Raw genomic sequence first — 22,842 nt, forward strand, 5'->3', positions numbered from 1 at the left:
TGCTCAACTTCCATGGACTGTTGCTTCGATTCTGGTGAGAAGTAGACCACCCGTGATTCATCGCCCGTAACATTTTGGCCTAAGAAATCATCACCGTCTTTGTGGTACCGCTCAAGGAAAGTCAATGAACTGTCTAAACGTTTGGTTTTGTGCACATCCGTCAAAATTTTCGGTACCCAACGTGCGCACAATTTTATGTGATTGAAGTGCTCGATGACAATGCCATACAAAACACTACGAGAAACCTTACGAAAGTCATCCCGCAAGGAGGAAATCGTAAAGCGTCTGTTTCCTCTCAACTTATTGTCCACTTCCTGCACCAAACTTTCATTAACGACCGAAGTACGCCCACTCCATTGTTCATCATGCACATTTGTGTGGCCATCTTTAAATGCTCTCACCCACTTTCTTACCATTCCATCACTCATAATGTTTTCTCCGTAAACTGCACAGATCTCACGGTGGATATCGATCGCTTTTAGGCTTTTAGCACGAAGAAATCTTTTAACAGCCCGTGCTTCACAGTCGGCGGGACTCACGATTATCGGAGGCATCTTAAACACTCAGTACACAATGTAAACAAGGAAGAATCAGACTGTAATGACGTCAGTGCGTAGATTAAAGAACAAGCTTCCGTTTAAAAACAAAGTTATTGGGATATCTTAGCACCTCTTTATTTAATTTCAAAACGGTACTTTCTTAAGAAAACACGCCTCGTAACAACGCAGCAAACACGGTGTAGGACACGCAGGGAAGTACAGAAAAAAATGTTCTGAAAACTTACAGTTGTAAAGTCACTTACAAAGCTGGAAATTTGTGATGTACACGTACATATCAGTAGAATGGTGCTTCACTATCAATACCTCCGTCTTAGCTCACACAGTATTAACTACTCATTACAGCAACTTATGTTCGAAGATCACGATCACAAACTTGAAATTTTGGTAATACACTACTGGCCATTAAAATAGCTACACAACGAAGATGACGTGTTACAGACGCGAAATTTAACTGACAGGAAGAAGATGCTGTGATATGCAAATGACTAGCTTTTCAGAGCATTCACACAAGGGTGACACCGGTGGCGACACCTACAACGTGCTGACAGAGGAAAGTTTCCAACCGATTTCTCATACGCAAACAGCGTTGCCTAGTGAAACGTTGTAGTGATGCCTCGTGTAAAGAGGAGAAATGCGTACCATCACGTTTCCGACTTTGATAAAGGTCGGATTGTAACCTAACGCGATTGCGGTTTATCATATCGCGACATTGCTGCTCGCATTGGTCGAGATCAAATGACTCCTAGGAGAATATGGAATCTGTGGGTTCAGGAGGGTAATACGGCACGCCGTACTGGATCCCAACGGCCTCGTATCACTAGCAGTCGAGACGACAAGCATCCGCATGGCTGTAACGGATCGTGCAGCCACGTTTCGATCCTTGAGTCAACAGATGGGGACGTTTGCAAGGCAACAACCATCTGCACGAACGGTTCGACGACGTTTGCAGCAGCATGGACTATCAGCTCGGAGACCATGGCTGCAGTTACCCTTGACGCTGCATCACAGGCAGGAGCGCCTGCGGTGGTGTACTCAACGACGAACCTGAGTGCACGAATGGCAAAACGTCATTTTTTCGGATGAATGCAGGTTCTGTTTACAGCATCATGATGGTCGCATCCGTGTTTGGAGACATTGCGATGAATGCACATTGGAAGCGTGTATTCGTCGTCGCCATACTGGCGTATCACCTGGCGCGATGGTATGGGGTGCCATTGGTTACACGTCTCGGTCACCTCTTGTTCGCATTGACGACACTCTGAACAGTGGACGTTACATTTCAGATGCGTTACGACCCGTGGCTCTACCCTTCATTCGATCCCTGCGAAACCCTACATTTCAGCAGGATAATGCACGACCGCATGTTTCAGGTCCTGTACGGGCCTTTCTGGACACAGAAAATGTTCGACTGCTGCCCTGGCCAGCACATTCTCCAGATCTCTCGCCAATTGAAAACGTCTGTTCACAATACGCCCGTCACTACTCTTGAAACTGTGGTATCGTATTGAAGCAGCAGGGGCAGCTGTACCTGTACACGGCATCCAAGTTCTGTTTCACTCAATGCCCAGGCGTATCGAGGCCGTTATTACGGCCAGAGATGGTTTTTCTGGGTTCTGATTTCTCAGGATCTATGCACCCAAATTGCGTGAAAATGTAATCACATGTCAGTTCCAGTATAATATATTTGTCCAATGAATCCCGTTTATCATCTGCATTTCTTGTTGGTGTATCAAATTTAATGGTCAGTAGTGTAATATTCGTCAGGTTACGTCAAGTACCAGAGATCAAAGGTGTTACGAGTGCTGAAGTGCAGAAGCGAGGTGTAGCAGTGCGCGTTGCGGGTTGCTGTCCGCAGGCGTGCCCCGAGCCGGGCGACTTCCGCGCGCAGCAGTGCGCCTCGTTCGACAAGGAGCCGTGGAGGGGCGCCGAGCTGCGCTGGTTGCCGCACCAGCAGGAGGCGGCGCCGTGCGCGCTCACGTGCCGCGCGACGCGGCCCGACGGCTCGCACGTGGTCGCCACGCTGGCCGCCCGCGTGCAGGACGGCACGCGCTGCCGCTCCGGCTCGCTCGACATGTGCATCAGTGGCCAGTGCCAGGTACGTCCGTAGCCTCTCCCACTCTACACTGGCCCCTACCTTGTCGTTTCCGTAAGAACGGGCAAAAATTTAACAGGGTGCTCTGCTGAACAATTTGAGGTAGGGCACCTTGGGTCGGAGAAGCCAGCTTAAAAAGATAGCAGGAATAAAATCACATTACTCTGTGCAATTTGTGGTCTCATAGGACAACTATCCGAGGAATTCCACCCAATAATATCCAAACAGCAGACTCTGTACACAATTTATATAAATTTCCAATACTAAACTCTTTTAAATAACTACAATTTCATATAATTTACAGAACTTAACAGGTGGTAAAAAAGAATGAGCTTTTAAAAACAGTAACGGCAGCCTGCCACCATAAAATCAAAGAACCTTTTACAATAATGCTTTTAGAGGCCGGCCGGAGTGACCGAGCGGTTCTAGGCGCTACAGTCTGGAGCCGAGCGACCGTTCCGGTCGTAGGTTCGAATCCTGCCTCGGGCATGGGTGTGTGTGGTGTCATTAGGTTAGTTAGGTTTAAGTAGTTCTAAGTTCTAGGGGACTGATGACCTCAGAAGTCAAGTCCCATACTGCTCAGAGCCATTTGAACCTTTTGCTTTTAGAGTTTACCCACGGGACAAAATCCAGTAATAAGTTAACTTAGCAATACAACTTAAGATCATTTACAAAAACCTTGATGAAGATAATGGCACTTGGCACCTTGAAATCAAAGAAGCGCAACACACAACCAACGAATATAATAACAAAATAATAATTTTATACAACCGAAGGGCAAGGGCAACTCCCAACGCAATCACAGACAAGCGAGCTCTCAACACTTCGGAGCCTTCCCACTAGAAACGGTCCCCGAAATAAACCGCTGAGAACTCCCCGACATGCCTCCCACAACTGCCCATCATTTACTCACCTTGGTTATATTCTGTAACATACGACAGATAATATCAACACAAGATAAAATTCAAAATCAAATAACAATATAACATCCCTACAGCACATTATAACCACGGCTCCCTTAACTCGGGCGCTCTTAACAAGTGCCGGAAGCCAACACACACAAATCTTGTCCGAAGGAACAGATACCATCTTACTAAATATATAGTTCAGGCTCACCGGCCACTTGACCATCTTCTTCTTCTGTGCGAATGCACAAACAGTGCCCGAACTCTTAAGGGAATCGGCAACGCGCCGCGAGTAATGAGTATAATGGGCGGGGGCACTACGAATGTAGTGCGGGACAGTACGTTGAGAATGTGGGTTTCGCGGGAGGTGTGCCAGAGATAAATCGCTGCAGTCGCGCTATCTTCTGTGTCCTCGGTGGCTCAGATGGACGGAACGTCTGCCTTGTAAGCAGGAGATCCCGGGTTCGAGTCCCGGTCGGGGCACACATTTTCATCTGTCCCCGTTGACGTATGTCAAAACTTGTAAGCAGCTAAGGGTGTTCATTTCATTGTAATTTAATTCTCGCTTCTTAAAACAAAACAATAAAAGCCAAGCGCACATGAATAGTCAAACCACAGTCTTAGAAGTGCCTTAACGACACCAAACGGGACTATTCCACCAAGTTAATAATACCACAGTGAGATAAAAATACAGAACACACCACTAAATGATGTTACACAAACCAAATTGAAGAGATCGTGTTGTTCAGGTCCCAGAAGACCACATATACCAGGCAGCAGTAATTCACTATGCGTATACAGTCCAAAACCACCTTTCTTAGGCAGACTTTACCTAACACATCAAATGCCAAAAATACCATACATGAACGCAACTCTGGGCAGGTAATAGGAACCACCTACGTGAATTCCTTCGAAAAGGAACAAACAGGCACCACCTATGGTAACGCTCAGCAGACCGTGTGGGCAACGACCCACTCAGCGGGATAACCAAAAGATACCCCAGTTGAGTAAATACATTAGTACCAACAAATGTCGTAACGTGCCACATAACGAGCCACACACACACACACACACACACACACACACACACACACACACACACACACACACACACAGCAAAAACTTCCAACAACGCCGTCCCACATCAGAATGAAGTTCAGAAACTGCCGCTGGAGCTTCCAGCGGAAAATCTGAAGAGCCAACCGAGCCCACACCCTAACCTGGCAGACGACCCCAAAATTCAGCAACTAGTTGTCTCCGGGCCAGAGTATCACAGGACCCCACCGGACCTCCACATCAGACAGGCAGGCAGAACAAGTACGCCGACTCCAATTAATCACCACCGCCTGGCCCGCACAGCGGCAAGTCGCCTCCGCCCCAGACCACTCTGCTCATATTGCGAGGCACAACAACCTTAGCGCTAGTCACCAGCAAGTCAGGCAGAGCGAACTTCACGTTCCGTGCAATACCCGGAAACCGACTACCCTCTCGCTTTCCGCCCGCCACCGCAAACACACGCCAGCGACGTAATAGCAAATCAGCACCGGTACCCCACCCGATCCAGAACAGAGAACTATAATCGATTATAGCGCGCGCTCTAAACAAGATCACAGGATCGCGGCGCGCGCCATATCACTCTGTATCTTTTTATTTTCATTAGTTACAGTTAATGCAAATACCATCCTTGAAAAAATTAACGTATCATTTGTACTGTATCTTAAAAAATGTGCTGTAACTGGCGGCCGTCAACCTCTATTCAAATATGACATCGGCGAACAAGATTCTGATGTACCCTCACAAATATCCCTGGTGTGTTTCGAATCACATCAAAGGCGGCTACAATTCTGGCAGCTAATTCCATCTCCATACCCATTGGGGTCTCATACACAAGTGACTGTTGACATCCCCATAGGAAATAATCGTGGGGATTAAGGTCAGGTGACCTCGCAGGCCATGGAATAGGATCTCCCCTTCCAGTTCACCGACCAGGAAATACAGCACTGAGATGGTTGCGGACATCCACACTGCTGTGAGGTGGTGCACCGTCATATTGTGTCCACATCCTCTCACGAATGGCCAAGGGTACGTTCTCCAACAACTCAGATAGAACTTTTTGCACGAATTTCAAGCACAGGCCACTCAGACGGCCAGGTAGAAGATATGGCCCAGTGAGATTGTCGCCTACAATGTCGGCCTAGATTTTCACAGCAAAACGTACTTGATGGTGTGACTCTACTACAGCGTGAGTGTTCTCCTCATCCTACACATCACTATTCTTGCTGTTCGAAATACGAGGGTTCCCCAGAAAGTAATGCACAGACATTTTTTCTTCAACAGTTTTTTATTGAACATAATGAGAATTACACACACGAAAGAATGGTGTTTTACCTCGATTATTTTTCCACGTAATCTCAGTCCCGTTCCAGGGCCTTCCTCCTGCGTGAAGCAAGGGCGTGTATGCCATTTCGGTACCAGTTCTTGACCTGGTGGTGGAACCAGTGCTTCACTGTATCAATCCCGCCCCAGGGGGAACGCCACTATTTGGCACGTTCGTGCTTGGCTATCACGGGGCCCCAGCCAATGCAGCGTTTTTTCCCTTCCGTGCTTCATGTCTATCGTCTTGCTGTTCTTTTTCCCCTCCCTTGGGGAACATGTGTAGGGTGTTATCGGGAATGTTCTGTATTGTCTGTCGCTGACTTAAAATCAATCTCACAGTTGTTTCTCTCTCCTTTTTCCTTTGTTCGTTTCCCTTCTCCTCTCGTTCCTCTGCTTCGACGTTTGAGGTTTCTCTTCTTCTTCTTCTTCTTCTTCTTCTTCTTCTTCTTCCTCCCTGTGCACTCATGAAGGCCGGCCCACGCGTCTGACACATAACAGGTGACTGGGTAGTGCGTAATTCCCAGCTCTGGGTCGACATGTAGGATTCGCGTGTACCCCTGGTACAGGCCAGCCCAGGGAGGATGACTGCCAGAGCTGCAACCTTCCCAAATTGCCGGCCGATTGGTCCTTCTGTCAGATGTTCAGGAAGCGTGACCTGAGGTATGAGCAATCACCTAAGGTGGGTGCGCCCCCTTGTCAAGGGAGCAACCAGTTGGAAGGAGCACACCATCTGAGGTGCTGGTAATCATGGGGGATTTTCTAGCAATGAGTCAATCATCTTCCCAATCTTCCAAGCGTAATGAGGCTAATTATTCGAAGACCCTTCCCGCTGCACCGCGGTTCCTCGTGGTATCACATACTGAAGACAGTCAGTCCTTCGCCGTAGTAAACCCGTTTATTATTCAGAAAGGTATTGATGCAATTGCTGGACCTATGAAATCCTGCTCTCGTTTACAGAATGGCACTTTGCTTTTGGAGACTGCTTTTGATTCTCAAGCACAACAACTGCTTGCTGCCTCCATTCTCCACAGTTACCCTGTTCGTGAAGAGGCCCATAAAACTTTGAATCCTTCCCGTGGTGTAATTTACACCAGGCTGCTCGACGATCTAACCGAGGCCGAAATCCAGTCTTACCTCTCTGACCAAGGTGTCATTGCCGTCCACTGTGAAAAAAAAAGGTAAATTCCTCCTTAGCACCCACCTGCACTCTTCTCCTCACCTTTGATAGAATGGTGCTGCCGTCCAAGATCAAAGCAGGCTATGAAATTATCACAGTCCGGCCGTACATTCCAAACCCAATGAGCTACTACCAGTGTCATCGTTTCAACCACACTAGATCGTCTTGTCAACACTCAGCCCAAATGTGTAACCTGTGGTAGGGGTGCACACAAGAGCGACTGTCCGCCTCCTTTTGCACGCTGTATCAACTGCAATGGCGGCCATGGCCGCCTCCTTTCGGAATTGTCTCTTGTATCTTGATGAGCAGCAAGAGATCTGGTTAAAGGAAAAAGTGCCTTACCCAGTCGCTCGCAAGTTGCTGGCTAGTTGCAAGCCCTGTGTTCTACCATGAGGCACCTATAGCTCTGTTATTGTTACTCCTCACTGCATGAAGGACATGGCCATGCAGACATGCGACCTCAGATTCAGCTCCGAGGTTGTCAAATCGCCCAGTGTCAAGGTAGCATCTCCACCCCCCCCCCTCCCATCCCACTGTGCAACAAACCGCCAAGCTCTCGCCTCTAGGGTTGCAGCCACCAGCTACATAGCCAGTAGGCAGGAAAGGACAGAAGGAGTACTCCCATGAAGACTTCCTCTGACCCTCCATCCAAACAACACCCAAGTCTTCCTCTAACCAGAAAGGCTCGAAGAACTCCACCAAACGCAAACGGTCTTCTCCTTCGCCAACTTGAAAATCCTGTTCGACAGTCTCGCCACATGGCACCTTAGCCTGGCCAGCCTCTGTCTCGCCGGTGGGCACCAACAACCGTTTTTCAGCACTGGACTCCATGGACCAACCACACAAGCAATCCGATGCTTCTGTGCACCCCAAGGAGCAGGATTCTCCTGCTTCTATGCCCTGTAGAAGCGACTCTATACTAGCTTCCACGCGGCGGCCGCCGAGTCGACACCGCTACATCTCTTCCTCCTGATGACAGTCCTCCAATGGAACGTTCACAGCCTTTGATCCCACAAAGAGGATTTACAGCTGCTTTCAGCATTGCAGCATCCCCTTGTATTCTGCCTTCAGGAAGCTAAATTGCACCCTCATGACCGCTTTGAGCTTTCACATTACTTACCGATTCTTTTTGACCTTCCCCCTGCGGTCGGCGTTCCATCTCATGGGGGCATCATGCTTCACATACAGGACGACATTCATAGTGAAACCATCTCCCTGACTACCTGTGTTCAAGCTGTTGCCATTCGCCTTTTCCTTCCCCACATGACTTTTTCCCTCTGTACCATTTATGTACCTCCGTCATTATATGTCACTAAGGCAGACTTCCATCACCCTATTGGGCAGCTAACTCCCCCATTTTTGCTACTCTGTGACTGTAATGCACATCATCCACTTTGGGGTTCTCCCTGGGCCTGTCAGAGAGGTCCCCTCTTGGCTGACCTTCTTAACCAACTTAACCTCTTCTGTCTTAACGATGGAGCACCTACTTTTCTTTCTGACTCTTCGTACACCTATTCATATTTGGACCTATCCTTTTGCATTTCCCAGGTTGCCCATCATCTTGAGTGGTCCGTTCTTTCTGACACCTACTCGAGCGAACATTTCCCATGTGCTCTCCGTTTGCTAACTCCTACCCCATCTGCGTGCACGCCCAAACGACAGCTTTCTAAGGCTGACTGGCAGCTTTATTCCTCTGGCGACCTTCGAAGAACCGAAGAACAAGATTTCCCCAGCTGTGATGACCAGGTGGACTGTCACACCAATGTTATCCATACTGCTGCAGAACGTTCCATTCCTCGCATACCACATCGTATTCTAGTCCCTTGGTGGACTGAGGCATGCTGCGACGCAATTCACGAACGAAGACGTGCTCTCCGCGTTTTTAACCGTCATCCTACGATGGCAAGCTGCATTCATTCTAAACAGATGCGTGCAAAGTGTCGTCGCGTTCTTAGCAAACGAGCTAGCTGTATTTCATGCACTAGTTCTTTTAACAGTTCCACCCCTTCCTCTGTCGTGTGGGTCAACCTCCGACAGCTCTCTTGGACCAATATCCATTCCCCCATTTCCGGCCTCACAGTAGCAGACGATGTTAGCGTGGACCCCAATGCTATATCCAACACCTTGGGCCACGATTTTGCGAAAGTTTCGAGCTCCTCCACTACCACTCTGACTTCCTCCGTCAGAAACGAGCGGAGGACGCTCGGGTGATACCCTTCTCTTCTCCGAATCGTGCGCTACAATGCCGCCTTTACTATGAGGGAGCTAGATCATGCTCTCAGATCATCTCAATCGTCCGCCTCAGGGCCGGAGTCCATCCATATTCAGATGTTGCAGCACCTTTTTCTTGTGGGCAAGCACTTTCTGCTTAACACATACAACCACACTGGGCAGAGGGCACATTTCCCGGACGCTGGTGTGAAGCCACCATCATACCCATATCTAAGCCCAGTAAGGACAAAAACCTTCCTTCTAGCTACCGCCTCATCTCTCTTACCAGTTGCGTTTGCAAGGCTATGGAACGTAATATTCACGCCCGACTAGTATGGTGGCTCGAGTCTCGAAATTTACTGACAAATGCACAGTTGGGATTTCGAGCTCAGCGTTCTGCAGTTGACCATCTCGTTACTTTGTCCACCCATGTCACGAATGGTTTTCTGCGGATACCCCAGACCGAGGCCATGTTTTTCGATTTGAACAAGGCCTATGACATCTGCTGGAGAACTGGAATCCTCTGTACTCTTTACACATTGGGCTTGCGTGGCTGCCTGCCCTGTTTCCTTCAGACATTTCCACAAGACTGAGTTTTCACGGTGCATTGGGTTCTGCCTTGACGGGCACCTTTATCCAGGAAAACGGTGTGCCTCAGGGTTCCGTCCTGAGTGTAATCCTCTTTGCTATCGCCATTAACCCTATCGTGGCCTGTTTGGGCATCTCCTTCCTTAACCTATGCGACAAGCTCAGAAACAATGATTTACGGAATTCGCCCAACGAATCATGTTTGTCCAACGTCTCAGTAATTACCGTCCGTAACAGTCTTTGGGAAAATGATAGGAAACCTGGAAGACCGTACAACAACCAACATGTAACGTCCTAGCCTGCTCCTCCAACCGGGCAGACAATCACAATACCTGCTCTATCTCTTCATTATTATCTATGACCCTCCTCTCAATTTTCGATTTGATTAGATTAGATTTACTTTCATTCCAATTGATCCGTAGTGAGGAGGTCCTCCAGGATGTGGAACATGTTAGAAAAACAACAATACATGACAAATATTTACAACTAAAACAAAGAAGCTAATGTACCATTCCACAGGTCCCAAGTGGAATGATCGTCATTTTTTAATGAACACTATGTGAAAGAGTCATTTTACAAATACTAATGCACTGAATTAAAATAAAAATTTTTTAAATTTATTTATAAGGTAATAAATGTGTAATACAACTACTATAATACTTATTTACAATGAACACATTACAGCACTGAAATGGTGCAGAAGTTAGATTGTATATATATATATATATATATATATATATATATATATATATATATATATATATATAAATCAGTTGGTTTTACTGAGAAATTCATCAATGGAGTAGAAGGAGTTGGCCACCAATAAATCCTTTAGGCTTCTCTTAAACTGAATTTCATTGGTTGTTAAGCTTTTTATGGCTGCTGACAAGATATTGAAAATGTGTGTTCCTGAATAAGGCACACCTTTTTGTACAAGACTAAGTGACTTCAAATCCTTGTGAAGATTGTTCTTATTTCTAGTATTGATTCCACGAATTGAGCTGTTGGTTTGAAAAAGTGATATATTTTTAATGACAAATTTCATTAATGAATAAATATATTGAGAAGCAGTAGTTAGGTTGGAACTATAGAAGACTGAGGGCGTAACAGAGTGGTTCTTCGTGGATCTCTAGGACCGTATAACTTGCGGACTCAAGTGCTAAATATCGTCAAACTGTTCCAGAAGCCTGTATTTGTAACTCCATTTCTGACAGCCTCCTATGCATAGCCGCCGTTATGTCCGTACGTCTGTTGTTGCGCAGCGCGTCGGCTGCGACCTGCGCATCGGCTCGTCGAAGCGCGTCGACGCGTGCGGCGTCTGCGGAGGGGACGGCTCCTCGTGCGCTAAGCCTCTCTTCCACTGGGAGCACGCCTCGGCCTCGCTCTGCTCGGCACCCTGCGGCGGCGGTAAGTGGAAACGTTCCTTCTCTCTAAGTATGCATCGTCACCTTTTTGTATCTCTCTTCCTCTGTTTCCTTCTGTCTATGCTAGAGCGTGCCGGACGTGTGTGTGTGGCCAAGTCGCATCATCGACACGTACTTGCCCGTTTGATACATTGCTCGGAAGGATTGATTTAAGGGGCCGGACCGAAGTTTAGATAAATGATTTGATGATTATTATGTTAATATTGCGCAACGGATAACGCGGGAGAGGGTACAAACAACCAAGTGGGCAAGTCAGTAAAGGCCACTCTCTATCATGATCTATAAGGACACCACCTTGTTGGTAACATTGCTCTCTACACAGGACTGGGGTTTGTTGTTGTTGTTGTTGTTGTGATCTTCAGTACTGAGACTGCTTTGATGCAGCTCTCCATGATACTCTATCCTGTGCAAGCTTCTTCATCTCCCAGTACCTACTGCAACCAACATACTTCTCAATCTGCTTAGTGTATTCATCTCTTGGTCTCCCTCTACGGTTTTTACCCTCCACGCTGCACTCCAGCACTAAATTGGTGACCCCTTGATGCCTCAGAACATGTCCTACCAACAGATCCCTTCTTCTAGTCAAGTTGTGCCACAAACATCTCTTCTCCAGAATCCTATTCAACACTTCCTTATTAGTTATGTGATCTACCCATCTAATCTTCAGCATTCTTCTGTATCACCACATTTCGAAAGCTTCTATTCTCTTCTTGTCCAAACTATCTATCGTCCACGTTTCACTTCCATACATGGCTACACTCGATACAAATACTTTCGGAAACGACTTCCTGACACTTAAATCTATACTCAATGTTAACAAATTTCTCTTCTTCAGAAACGCTTTCCTTGCCATTGTCAGTCTACAATTTATATCCTCTCTACTTTGACCATCATCAGTTATTTTGCTCCCAAAATAGCAAAACTCCTTTACTACTTTAAGTGTCTCTTTTCCTAATCTAATTCCCTCAGCATCACCCGACTTAATTCAACTACATTCCGTTATCCTCGTTTTGCTTTTGTTGATGTTCATCTTATACCCTCCTTTCAAGACACTATCCATTCCGTTCAACTGCTCTTCCAAGTCCTTTGCTGTCTCTGACAGAATTACAATGTCATCGGCATACCTCAAACTTTTTATTTCTTCTCCATGGATTTTAATACCTACTCCGAATTTTTCTTTTGTTTCCTTCACTACTCGCTCAATATACAGATTGAATGACATCAGGGAAAGTCTACAACCCTGACTCACTCCCTTCCCAACCACTGTTTCCCTTTCATGTCCCTCGACTCTTATAACTGCCATCTGGTTTCTGTACAAATTGTAAATAGCTTTTCGCTCCCTGTATTTTACCCCTGCCACCTTCAGAATTTGAAAGAGGGTATTCCAGTCAACATTGTCATAAGCTTTCTCTAAGTCTACAAATGCTAGAAACGTAGGTTTGCCTTTCCTTAACCTTTCTTCTAAGATAAGTCGTAGGGGCAGTATTGCCTCACTTGTTCCAACATTTCTACGGAATCCAAACTGATCTTCCCCGAGGTCGGCTTCTACTAGTTTTTCCATTCGTCTGTAAAGAATTTGCGTTAGTATTTTGCAGCTGTGACTTATTAAACTGATAGTTCGGTAATTTTCACATCTGACAACACCTGCTTTCTTTGGGATTGGAATTATTATATTCTTCTTGAAGTCTGATGGTGTTTCGTCTGTCTCATACATCTTGCTCACCAGATGGTAGAGTTTTGTCAGGGCTGGCTTTCCCAAGGCTGTCAGTAGTTCTAATGGAATGTTGTCTACTCCCGGGGCCTTGCTTCGACTTAGGTCTTTCAGTGCTCTGTCAAACTCTTGATGCAGTATCATATCTCCCACTTCATCTTCATCTACATCCTCTTCTATTTCCATAATATTGTCCTCAAGAACATCGCCCCTGTATAGACCCTCTATATACTCCTTCCACCTTTCTGCTTTCCCTTCTTTGCTTAGAACTGGGTTTCCTTCTCAGCTCTTGATATTCATCCAAGTGGTTCTCTTTTCTCCAAAGGTCTCTTTAACTTTCCTGTAGGCAGTATCTATCTTACCCCTCGTGAGATAAGCCTCTACATCCTTAATTTTGACCTCTAGCCATCCTTGCTTAGCCATTTTGCACTTCTTGTCGATTTCATTTTTGAGATGTTTGTATTCCTTTTTGCCTGTTTCATTTATTGCATTTTTATGTTTTCTCCTTTCATCAATTAAATTCAATATTTCTTCTGTTACCCAAGGATTTCTACTAGCCCTCGTCTTTTTACCTACTTGATCCTCTGCTGCCTTCACTGTTTCACCACTCAAAGCAACCCATTCTTCTTCTACTGTATTTCTTTCCCCAATTCCTGGCAATTGTTCCCTTATGCTCTCCCTGAAACTCTATACAACCTCTGGTTCTTTCAGTTCATCCAGGTCCCATCTCCTTATATTCTCACCTTTTTGCAGTTTCTTCAGTTTTAATCTACAGTTCTTAACCGATAGATTGTGGTCAGAGTTCACATCTGCCCCTGGAAATGTCTTACAATTTAAAACCTGGTTCCTAAATCTCTGTCTTACCATTATATAACTTATCTGATACCTTCTAGTATCTCCAGGGTTCTTCCATGTATACAACCTTCCTTCATTGTTGAACCAAGTGTTAGCTATGATTAAGTTATGCTCTGTGCAAAATTCTACCAGGCGGCTTCCTCTTTCATTTCTTAGCCCAAATCCATATTCTCTTACTACGTTTCCTTCTCTTCCTTTTCCTACTGTTGCATTCCATTCACCCATGACTATTAAATTTTCGTCTCCCTTCACTACCTGAATAATTTCTTTTATCTCATCATAAATTTCATCAATTTCTTCATCATCTGCAGAGCTAGTTGGCATATAAACTTGTACTACTGTGGTAGCCGTGGGCTTCGTATCTATGTTGGTCACAAGATACTTAAGCACTGGGAAAGAGGATGGGACTACGTTGCTCCCCTTGTGGTCCGTCTGCTGGGACAGTGATCGAAATTCGCACCCAAGATTACTGCTAGGACCGAATAACAAAAATTCTCTTTGGTGGAAAAACGGGGGAACAAAGCAGACACAAACATCTCCCATACTCACAAAAGAAAGCAAATTCTTAAAAAATAAAACCTCCTGTGACATACGGCACACGCAAATAATCAATTAACAGCACACATAAGCATCCTCACCTTAACTAATTTCCAAGAACGAACTGGTAGCTCGCTGGTAGTGTAATTCGGCACCACTTGGGTGACCGGCACCAACAGCTAATTTCTTTGTACTCACCCCTCTGTTCGTTCTTGCTTTCTATACTATACAATCATTCACACGCTCAACCTATTCATTATCAAAGTAGTTAGGACGTGCTGCTTGCAAATGGGGGTTAAAAACGAACCTTGAACAAAAATCACGAGATGGCCTAGAAAAATTTTAGGTCACACGCTTAGAACCTTAAGTATGTCACACACGCATGTCCTACCAGGTTTCACACGTAATCGTCACCCAAATTACTCATCAGCCGTTACGACCACGTGTTAACTAGGCAGGGCGAGTCCCCAGGTTACTTTAACATTGCAAAAAACGCTGCTTCTAAAAGTGAAACTATACCATTCTTTTTTTAGAGCTATTGCTGCTCTCGTGTGCTGATGGCACCAAGTGATTGCAGCACTATAAATGGATAACGCGAGCCCCCATGTTCGCCTCTGAAAAAGAAACTCTAACTGAAAACTTTAATTGTAAAGGCAAAATTTCTCAAAAAATGATTGAATGGCCGTAACGACACGCTAACTATTTCAACCCTGAAAAAGAGCGGATTAGTAACAGTGTAAAACATAATACCTCATCCCACGGTGAAATTGGCGGCAAAGACGGAGATCGCCCTCGATTCCGTCCGCTCACTTCAGCCGCTACCCCAAGAGTGACTATCATGGCGGCTCTCGACGGCCGTTCCCTTACATGTTGGGGAGGGGGACCTGTTACCAACCCCGGACTACCCCCCTGGCAAACAGGTGCATCATCTCTGTCTTTACTCCAGGCTTAGGTTGGCACTAACCGACGTACAGGGTGACCACATCTCTGCCTTGGCACTACCAGCAGACGAACTCTTAATACAAACCCCGAACTTAATCAACCCCAGGCAACGTAGTGGGATTAGGGAAAGGAAGTGCATTTATGCAATTATGAACTGAATTAAATAAATAGCTAGTCCACTTCTTCACTCGAGATATCGCACTATTTAAACTAAAAAAAATATTGAAACTATATTCCATATAATGCAACAAAGAAACTAATTGTAATGAGATGGAACAAACTGTTCCCTCTCAAAGTAGTCCCACACGTCTTCCGCACCTCACTTCCCCACTGGCACGTGTGTGCAATATTTTACTTCCATCATGAGCGGAGCCAACAATGTCATATTTCTCTGCTGTATCGACACTGTCTGACAAGAAACCACCCAGAAGCTTAGGAGGAAACGAATTGAGAATATACTGGTTGAGAGGGTATGTGATGTCATTTCAGCGACTACAAAATCGAGTCAAATTTACAAGGAACTTGACACGATGAACCCACTTACTGGTATGACGTTGCACGTGCTATGCCTTGGACGCATGCACTGATTCGGTTGGAAAGGGGTGAAAAAGCTGTTGTATTCTCAGCTGAGGCAAGATGGCCCACAACTGTTGTAGCTCATCCTTGATACCCTGGATACTGACAGTGGGACAGAGCTGACGTACGAGCTAGTCCAACACGCGCTCTGATGTGGGGATCTTGCTGGCCACAGGAGAGCCTCAGCATCACACTGACAGTCTATAGGAACACGTGCCACGTATGGACGAGCTTTGTTCTGTTGAAAGATGACACCTCGACACTGTAGCGTGGGAGGTAACAGATTTGGACACAGGATGTCCGTGGCGCATCACTGTACCGTCAGATTGTAATGCCTGCACAGTACTCGTTAAAGCCTGTGCTATGGTAAGTGAGCGGGATTCACCTAATGAGAAAGGATTTTCGCATAGATATCGACCGCGTGTACCTGAATGGTGGCAAATCAGACTTACATCCACTCTGTAATAACAACTATCCGTCAAGTAAGTCCGAAATACAATCACACGTCAGGATGGATCAAAAGCAAACCAGAAGATGTTACCAATGTGACAATAATACGGTCGCCAGCCTAATTAGGCATTAACTGAGTTTCTTCCCTGTACAAGTTGGTATATATTCATGCAAAACAACAAGTTGTAATACTGCATAATATAGTAGAATTTTAGAACCAGATAATCTATTGAACTGATAGTTTCACGTTCTGTACTGGTATGGAAAATCATGAATACATAACATTACACTATAATGTTTACTACAAAACTTTATACTGTCTATTAATCTGATTAAAATCGGGCATAGGTTACCCTAGAAATTGTACTTTCATGCCACACACAAAATGTCAATGTTGATAAAGATAAAACATTGATAAATTTTGACTTTTATATTGACTTTAGCTCTTGCTGCTCAAACCAATTTAGAACACTTCAGAATTCAAATAAATGAAGGGGGACCCTGAATGAATGAAGGGGGACCCCGAAACTGTTATGATCGCTGTATTTAAAAAAATGATTACTGAATTTATTATTCATTCAAGATTTCCAGTATATAAGTTATTACTCTTTTCATCTTATTTACTGCTCATTTAAATGCCTTTAAATCTGTCTCGAAATAATAAACTTCATTACTATATCAACGCTAAAGTTATCTTTCGACTTCGTTAGACCTTCGCTATTCCTTTATGGTTCATTAACAAAACATTTCTTTAAACACCATTCTAATAAAGCTAGTTCTGCAAATAATTATTATTAACACAATTTTTAATTTTCATTTCGGGACACTCGGACTGCACAACGTTTGGAAAGCACCCCGTCTAGGTTAGTTGTGAGGATAATTAAATGATGGAAAAGTTCTGGTAAAATTTAGGTTATTATTGCACCAAACAGACACAGTTCACTCTCTGATCCATACGAATACAGTACTAAAAGTTTCAACCTGCTAGTATCGATGCGGTGGTTGGCGGGCGGCGAGATGGCGAGGCACAGAGCACACATACAACCACAGCTATGGCTCTTGATGTATCGGCACTTTAATTCTTCATAGCGTCGCAATACTTTTCCATTTAGTGCCTATGGAATTTTGCCATGCTGTGTGGACATTGGAATGGCATACCCGAGGCTCAGTGAAGCTATGTCTTCCAGAAGAGCCTCCTCGCTCCAGAAGGTGTTGCTCAGACCAATGCCAAACTCCAACTACTGCTGCTGAGCCCGTTGTGCCGTGTAGTGCCCGCGCGCAGTTTCTCGCGCTGGTCTGCCATCCACCTTTTACCGCTCCCTGACAGACCGGGTATTCACCCGAGATTTTTCATTCTACATATCCTAACACATTGCCTACGTATGGACCAGACGCACAGTTACAATTTTAAACATCTTACAACAGTTTCAACATTTGTTACATTTCAATTCTACTACAATATTACTTGACATTTGACATAAACATTAATATCCACATTGAAACTTATTTACAGTTTTCTTAACATAATGGCATGAAACAAAAAGAAATGAAATCAGAACATCAATTACACAAGTTTACCGTAAAATCAGATGAAAAGAATTACTTATATGTACAACAGTACAGAGTCGTTGTTGTTACAAGATACCCCTCAATCACTACCACTCGTGACCTGAAGTCTTACCCGATGGCTCCACGCACCGCGATTCCCGCAGAAACACCGCTATGCCTGTCTGTAACATTGGAAGAATGTCTGAGCAATGCTAACGCTGGTCGCCTGGGGTAGTGCAGAACCACGATTCTTCGCTGAACGCAATGCCGCCGTTTGTGTCGTGGTATTAGAGTCTGCGCAGTGGGCATTAATTCCATAATCCGGCTGCTGCTACCCTTCGATCAATGGCGCAGGATGACAGACGATGTGTCAAGGTCCACTATATTTCTCGGATTTTAGGCGCAGATGGGAAGGGGCTACGATGTGCTTGCTGCACAGTACAAGGATCCTCCCTTGTAGTGGTCAAACATGGTCGACTGGAACATTGACGGAAAGTATGCCCGCCCTCACATTCCCCTGCAGTTCAACATAGCGTCACTGTCGTATCCGAATGCCCCACAACTCTGGTTATTGCACGATTCGACCAGCTGTCCAAATAGTGGCTCTCAATGACGCCCCTTTCAAACTCCGTCAGGTGCTGATAACGCCGTCACACATGAGTATGAGGCACCTAAGTGTCTTTCACCATGATCACTCATCATCTGACGCTTTTCACTCCCCTTATATACCCAAACAGTGGCGCTCTAGCTGTCACACAGAATTCCAGCTCTAGGTATTCACCTACCCAGTGATAGTGTGTACGTATACAAAGTTATATTGACACCTGACCATGTCTTCTCGGTGTGTTGCTTCCTCGTGAGGCAGTGTACATATATTTTCTATTTTTTTCTTATTTCTATATACGAGGTTTGTAACTTTAACAGTGGCAACTATTTATTTACAGCTCGTACAAAATAGATACGTGCTTCAAAGTTTTACTGACCTTCAGAGTAGTCACCAGAATTGTGTACAACCCGTTTCCAAATATGTGGAAGTCGTAGGATGCTTGTAGCAGTTGTGTTGACAGTTCGAGCGGCGCGGTCTATTGCCCGACAAATTTCTAGCAGTTCAAAAAGTGAATGCCGTGAAGTGTTTCCTTCAGTTTAGAAATCGAGTTGAACTCACGAGGACTTCAGTCAGGAGAGCGCAGTAGGTGGTATAGAACTTAACAGCCCCATCAGTCAAACAAATCAGTAACAGCTTGTACTGTATGTGCTTGAGCATTGTCCTGCAAAGTGATGGTCAGGTCCTGCAGAAAGTGTCATCACTTCTGTCTCTGTGCTGTTCCTTTTTGGAACAAACCTACGACCTGCTTGGAGACAGAAGTGATGACACATTCTGCAGGACCTGAACATCATTTTGCAGGACAATGCTCAAGCACATACAGTGCAAGCTGTTACTGGTTTGTTTGACTAATGGGGCTGCTAAGTGCTATACTACCTACTGCACTTCCCTGACTTAAGCCCTCGTGAGTTCAACTCGATTTCTAAACTGAAGGAAGCACTTCACGGTATTCACTTCAGAGCTGCTACAGATCCGTCGGGCAATAGACCGCGCCGCTCGAACTGTCAACACAACTGCCACTGCTAAGAATATCCTAAGACTTCCACATCGCTGGCAACGGGTTATACACAATGCTGGTGACTATTTTGAAGGCCATTAAATCTTTGAAACACGTATCTATTTTGTATGAGCTGTAAATAAATAGTTGCCACTATTAAAGTTCCAAACCTCTGTGTATAAAAATCATTGTTTTACTGTATATGTGTATGTATGGATGTATGGAGGAATGGATGGATGGATGGCTGCACTGTAACATCTAAAACATTTCCACTTTCAGATATCTGGTCTGTCTTCTGAAAGAATACACTTGGCAGAAATATCCGACTCCTCATGTATGTAAAGTTCCACACGCCTAAACCACTGGGTCGATGATGATGATGATTGGTTTGTGGGGCGCTCAGCTGCGCAGTCATCAGCGCCCATACAAAATTCCAATTTTTACACAGTCAAAGCTTTCCATTGTCACGAATAATGATGATGATGAAATGATGAGGACACCACAAACATCAAGTCCCCGGGCAGAGAAAATCCCCCAACCCGGCCAGGACTCGAACCCGGGACCCCGTGGTCCAGAGGCAGCAACGCTAGCCACTAGACCACGAGCTGTGGACCTACTGGGTCCAACCAAACGGGGTATATATGCCACTTACTAACTGTAAAGTAGCACTGTGGATGTAAGTACCATCTATCTCCCACTGGGTGGGATTTGGGTGGAAAGGGGGTGACATAGAAGTATAAAGAGCAAGTCAAACAAGACATCGACGGATTGGAACGCCACGCGGCGTCACTGACACATTGTGGTGTGTTCACACTTGGCGGAACGTCGTCACAAGGTCAGCTTGCTGAGCCCAGTACCAAACGTTACACAGTAGATACATGCAGAATGCAATATCAGAAATAGTATTAATACAAACACATCAAAAGAGGTTTGTAAGGCAATGAACAGAGCCTGTTTATCTTACCTATTGGTTTTCTCCGTCTAGTACATCAAACAATGTCAAAAACTGAAGTATTTTCTCTCTCAACAGAACTAGATCTTTCACTGTTAAAACGGTTATGTATCGAAATTTGCTTCATCACTTAGTGTTCTTATTTGTGCACAGTGTATGTTTTGTCTCTGTCAGGGTATTGTAACATCTAAATCATTTTTCGCTTTCAGATATCTCGTCTGTCTTGTGAAATAACACTCATAGCAAAAACATCCAAGTCGTCGTGTAACATTGGCTATATCTCACGAAGATGAAGAACTATAATAAAATAAAGACTAAAATACATAAAAGCGCGAAACCATCTCGTATACAATGAGTGCATGGGGGAAAATATGTTAATTGCAGAGTGCAATATCAAAATAGTATTAATACAAACGCGACTGCTACGGTCGCAGATTCGAATCCTGCCTCGGGTATGGATGTGTGTGATGTTCTTAGGTTAGTTAGGTTTAAGTAGTTCTAAGTTCTAGGGGACTGATAACCACAGCAGTTAAGTCCCATAGTGCTCAGAGCCATTTGAACCATTTATTAATACAAACACATCAAAAGAGGTTTGTAAGGCAATGAACAGAGCCTGTTTATCTTACCTATTTGTTTTCTCCGTCTAGTACATGAAACAATGACAAAAACGGAAGTTGGCACAGGATGACACAGGATGACACCACCCTGCCCCCTCCCCCCTCCTCCGGCCAGCCACAGCCAGCCTCAACGTCGGAAGTTTCTTCCCGAGAAACCTTGAAATTGACGACTTGTCTCGTTCCGTCAAATCCCATTCTGCTCCATGGACGGCCTGTGTGAATGCGGCCGTTCGAAATACACTGTGAAATGGTTTGGGGCCCTGTTCCGTTAAGTTAAATCGACCGTCTGAAGTAACTTCAACCAAATTTTGTAAGTACATGACTCATTACTTTTATTTTATGTACACATTGTGTTCAAAGTATCCAGACCTCTATTAGTGGACATTAATATGGATCGCGTCAACCCTACAGCTTTGTAACGTCTTGAACTCCGTAAGGTATACTTTCAGTGAGGTGTCTGAACATCTGTGGCAAGATCCCAGCCCATTATTCTTCAAGAGCTGAACACTGTTAAGGTAATGATGTTGGACACCCAAGTCTGGAGTGAAGTCGACATCTCTCATCCCAAAGGGGGACGATTTCATGAATGTTGCAGCACTTTCTCCACTCCCAAAGTTTTCTCAACCTCAACCTACTTTCCCCACACCCTCCACTAAAAGTTTCCGCTCTTTCCGTTCTATCACCTCCTCACAATTCACGTTTCCTCGCCCTCATTGTGCCCCGCCCTGTGCCCCCCACCTTTTCCGCTTTCTGCTCTTCTCCTCCTCCACTCCCCAGTTCCCCCACCCCTTCCCCACAGCCTCCTGACACTTCAACCGGCAGCCCTATCCTGCCACATTCCATATCCTGCCTGCTCCGCCAGACAGTGCTCCTCTCTCACCCACCCATACCCTGCTATCCTTCCCCCCTCCCTCCCCCACTCCAGATTGCTGTGTTCATTCAAAAAAGCCAATCACAACCTCTTTAACAGAACCTTGTATGAGAAGCTCTTTAAGCTTTTGTGTTTTGTAATACCATCCCTGTGATTTGTCACTCTCCTTGTGACCTGTATATCTTTCTATTCAAACTGATAGATTGCCAAAGCTACACTACTGGTCATTAAAACTGCTACACCAAGAAGAAATGCAGATGGTAAACGGGTATTCATTGGACAAATATACGAGGGCCGTTCAGAAAGTAACCTCCGGTTGATTTAAAAAAATACACCAAGTTAAATAAAAATATTTTAAAATATACATCTTACAACTACATCTTTGCACTATTTTTCTACATAGTCTCCATAGCGATTGAGGCACTTATCGTATCTCTTCACAAGCTTTGAAATTCCTTCTGCATAAAAATCACCCGCTTGTGCCTGGAGCCAGCCTGTGACCGCATCTTTGAGCTCTTCGTCGTCATCAAACCGCTGTGACCCGAGCCATTTCTTCAAATGCATGAAGAGGTGATAATCACTTGGCGCCAGGTCTGAGCTGTAAGGTGGATGGTTGATAACGTCCCACTTGAAGGACTCAAGAAGGGCCGTTGTTCTGCGAGCAGAGTCAGGACGGGCGTTATCGTGCAAAAAAACGATACCGGAAGTCAGCATACCACGGCGTTTGTTCTGTATAGCCCGTCGTAACTTTTTTATTGTTTCACAGTACACGTCTTGAGTAATGGTCGTACCACGTTCCATGAATTCAACCAACAACACCCCAGTGGCATCCCAAAACACCGTTGCCAT

At 45.1% G+C, this 22,842-nt stretch overlaps 1 protein-coding gene across 1 annotated transcript in view; it reads left to right on the forward strand.

Annotated features, from left to right (window-relative positions):
* LOC126485046 (protein madd-4-like) overlaps positions 1–22,842 on the forward strand; it is a 697,683-nt gene that overhangs the window by 276,219 nt on the left and 398,622 nt on the right. The window contains exons 3-4 of the mRNA XM_050108648.1: positions 2,416–2,655; positions 11,172–11,316. Coding sequence (XP_049964605.1) covers positions 2,416–2,655; positions 11,172–11,316 — 385 coding nt within the window. The remainder of the gene's footprint in view (positions 1–2,415; positions 2,656–11,171; positions 11,317–22,842) is intronic.

The sequence above is a fragment of the Schistocerca serialis genome, chromosome 6 (genome assembly GCF_023864345.2).
Source record: "Schistocerca serialis cubense isolate TAMUIC-IGC-003099 chromosome 6, iqSchSeri2.2, whole genome shotgun sequence".
NCBI lineage: Eukaryota > Metazoa > Arthropoda > Insecta > Orthoptera > Acrididae > Schistocerca > Schistocerca serialis.